This window comes from Telmatherina bonti, assembly GCF_933228915.1.
Source record: "Telmatherina bonti genome assembly, chromosome: 10".
Taxonomy (NCBI): Eukaryota; Metazoa; Chordata; class Actinopteri; order Atheriniformes; family Telmatherinidae; genus Telmatherina; species Telmatherina bonti.
This window is the reverse complement of record NC_136628.1, coordinates 22,771,155-22,774,216: the sequence shown is the minus strand read 5'-3', so window position 1 is coordinate 22,774,216 and position 3,062 is coordinate 22,771,155. Positions and strand designations below refer to the sequence as shown.

The window sequence follows — 3,062 nt, the reverse complement described above, 5'->3', positions numbered from 1 at the left end:
GTTTGTATGCATTTGGGAGATTAGGCTAAAGAAAAATCCATTTCTGTTAACTGCTCAAAGCGACTAATGTTAGCCACGTTGCCATGGTAACAACGCTGTATGCGGAGACAGCCCACGTTAAAAGCAATTCAACGTAAAATTCTTCCATTTTTTAAAAACAAGATAATTATTATTTTATGATGAACTTTTTTTTATTATTATTAAGCTAAATTAATTTACTTGGTAGAATTAGCAATAACTTCCTTTTACTGGTGGTGTTTTCTTACAACTAAAGCAACTGAGCCTACAGAATGTAGAAGAGATAGAAATGATCGGATCAAATCAAACTTTATTTGTATAGCCCTTTTCGTGCTTAAAAACAATACAGTGCTTTACATTATAAAACCTTTTACATCAAAATAGATAAAACACTAACACACAAACACATCCCCTTTCACCCACCCACAACCACCTTCACCCATGCCCTATTATCCCTAAAATAGGATAATATGATGTTTATTTAACCGTCATTAAAAAGTAATAATAGAAAAAAAATCTAATTATTCCATTACAGTTCATGCTAGTGATATTCCCTGAACTAAATTCACTGCTTAAAAAAACTATAAACAAAATTTACACCATGTTTATAAGGCAAATTTGTGCCAAATTCAAAATAATTAAATGATAAAGTTAAATAGTGTATAACAAAATCATGTCACCGTAAGTACAGACCATCACATTCCAACAAATATTTACTAAACTGACCTATATCTCGGTAAACCTCACATGTCCAAGTGTAAATTAATGCAGCATGTAATATAGCCCACTTAGATGCTGCTCTACTACACCAACACTGCCATGTTCTCTGCCATTATACAGTATCGTCTGGCTATGTGCCTAGGCTAATGATTTTTGTCTGTCCCAACTGTTTACATTTTATTTGGATTTAAAAATCAGAAATCCACAAGGTGTAACCCTGAGAAAACTTGTTTTGTTTCTCATTTCCAATTACGTATTTTTTTGGTTTGTGCAGTAGCATTATCACTAGCAGTAGCAAATTAAATACATTTTTAATAAAACCTCCATTTTTATTTATTTATTTATTTTTTTTAAAAGGTCTTTTTTTACTTGTGTCTCTCTTTTCCCAGTCTGCATAATAAAACAATTTGATCTAATGTGTGCTGTTTTTATACTCTGAGACTGGCAGCATGAGGTAAAAACTGAAAGAAGTTGTTTGGCACAAGCAATGGAAAGGACTTCATGTTTTAAATCTGAGCTTATAGCAAAATGAAACACACAGAGTGTCATCTAATGCTGTCTCATACATACTCATCAATTCCTATTCAGTCACGCATCCACTCCACACACAAGCGTAAAGCTTCTGGCACTGGGAGCACAGCAGGCTAAATCTCAGTCTGCTATTCCACAAACCAACACTGGCAAAACCATACACACAGACGGGGGTATTTCCTGGGGAATGAGCATGGGGGCATCAGCAGTATTCCAAGCCAGTGTCATCTTGTGGCCAAGAGGATAGTGAGAGACACACTGTGAGAGGGAGAGAGACAGACAACTGGTCACAGTCAGATAAAACAATGGGGGTGATGGAGAGATAAACAATTGACATCATTGTTCCAGAAAGATCAGCCTGTTGGCAGAGTCTCTATGAAAGTAAGCATGAGAGGTTATGGAGGGGCAGAGGGTAGAGGAGGGCATGAACAGAGACAGGGGCTGGATGGGATGGGATAGGATAGGATGGAAAGGTCTATAAATGCACTGCAGGAGAGCATAGCTGCACTCATCTCAAACTTAGTCCGATCACGACTTAGCTTTCCTTGCTTCCATCACTGTTTCAACTCTACTGGAATCTCACCATGGAAATTCCAATTCAATACCCCTGGTACCGCCGGGCCTTCCCAAGCCGCTTCTCTGACTTCTCCTTGGCAGAACCTCTCATTGACTGGCCAATGATGTTGCCTTTCTCCTGGTCCTTCCCATGGATACGCCCTTCCTTCATGCGCTGGTTCAACTGGCCTGAGAATGGACATGGTGAGGTAAAGTATGCTTCATCTGGACTTTTGATTACACCTTACACAAAATGAGTTAGTACAAGTAATATACTGACATTAACTATATATATGTACACACATATGTATATATAAACAAACTGAGACAAATAAAATAACAAGCTGTTGTGGGAGGTTTTAAGCTCTGGCTGACACATATTTCAGCACTACCACTGATGGCTGTATTCTCTGCATAGATGCGCTTGGAAAAGGATCGTTACGTCATTTATCTGGACGTGAAGCATTTCTCCCCCGATGAGCTGTCTGTCAACGTTTGTGATGACTTCATCACAGTCCACGCCAAACACGAGGACAGACAGGTTAGAGGGACCTTTGAGGTCTGCAAAAACATTGAACAGATTTGATTTGGTGACAATTCACTGATATGCTGACTAAATCTGTTTCTCAGGACGATCATGGCCATGTGTCAAGAGAATTTATGAGGAAGTACAGACTTCCATCTGGTGTGTCAGGGGCTGACATCACCTCCAGTCTGTCATTTGATGGTGTCCTGACGATTATGGCACCTCGATCATCTCCTGGACCAGAACGCACTATTCCTATTTCCTGTGATGATGGAGCACAGAAACAGAAAATGTAGAGCAGAGTCTGCCAGCCCTGACACTGTTTTACTACTAACTACAACTGCTGCATGTTTTTATATTTAACCTGTTAGAGTTTTGTTGGCATTTCAGTACACAGATATGTCAGACCTCTGTTTGACAGTGCAAATGCCTTCTAATAGACCGGCTAACTCCTAACTTGCGATCATTTTGGTGTTTAAGCGAAACAGTGGTGCTTTACAATCACTGGCTAAAAGATTGGGTCCATATACTAAAAAGTCTTTGACAGTGCAATTGAGTTTAATACAGACACGCTTACATAATTTGCAAGATGAAGAGCTCCTGAGAATTAGTTTAACACATCTACCTTCAAACACCAACTGTTGTCAACATATCCACACATTTAGCCATATTTTACCTAACACATCCCTTCCTAAGTGTTTGAATGTTAAAC

At 38.9% G+C, this 3,062-nt stretch overlaps 1 protein-coding gene across 1 annotated transcript; it reads left to right on the top strand.

Annotated features, from left to right (window-relative positions):
• Positions 1-1,853: 1,853 nt before the first annotated feature.
• On the top strand, positions 1,854-2,646 carry LOC306761214 (alpha-crystallin B chain-like; the record flags this gene model as incomplete). Its single annotated transcript, XM_079247318.1, has 3 exons — positions 1,854-2,033; positions 2,243-2,365; positions 2,455-2,646. The coding sequence occupies 3 exons, from the start codon at positions 1,854-1,856 to the stop codon at positions 2,644-2,646; spliced, it is 495 nt and encodes a 164-aa protein (XP_079103444.1).
• Positions 2,647-3,062: the final 416 nt, after the last annotated feature.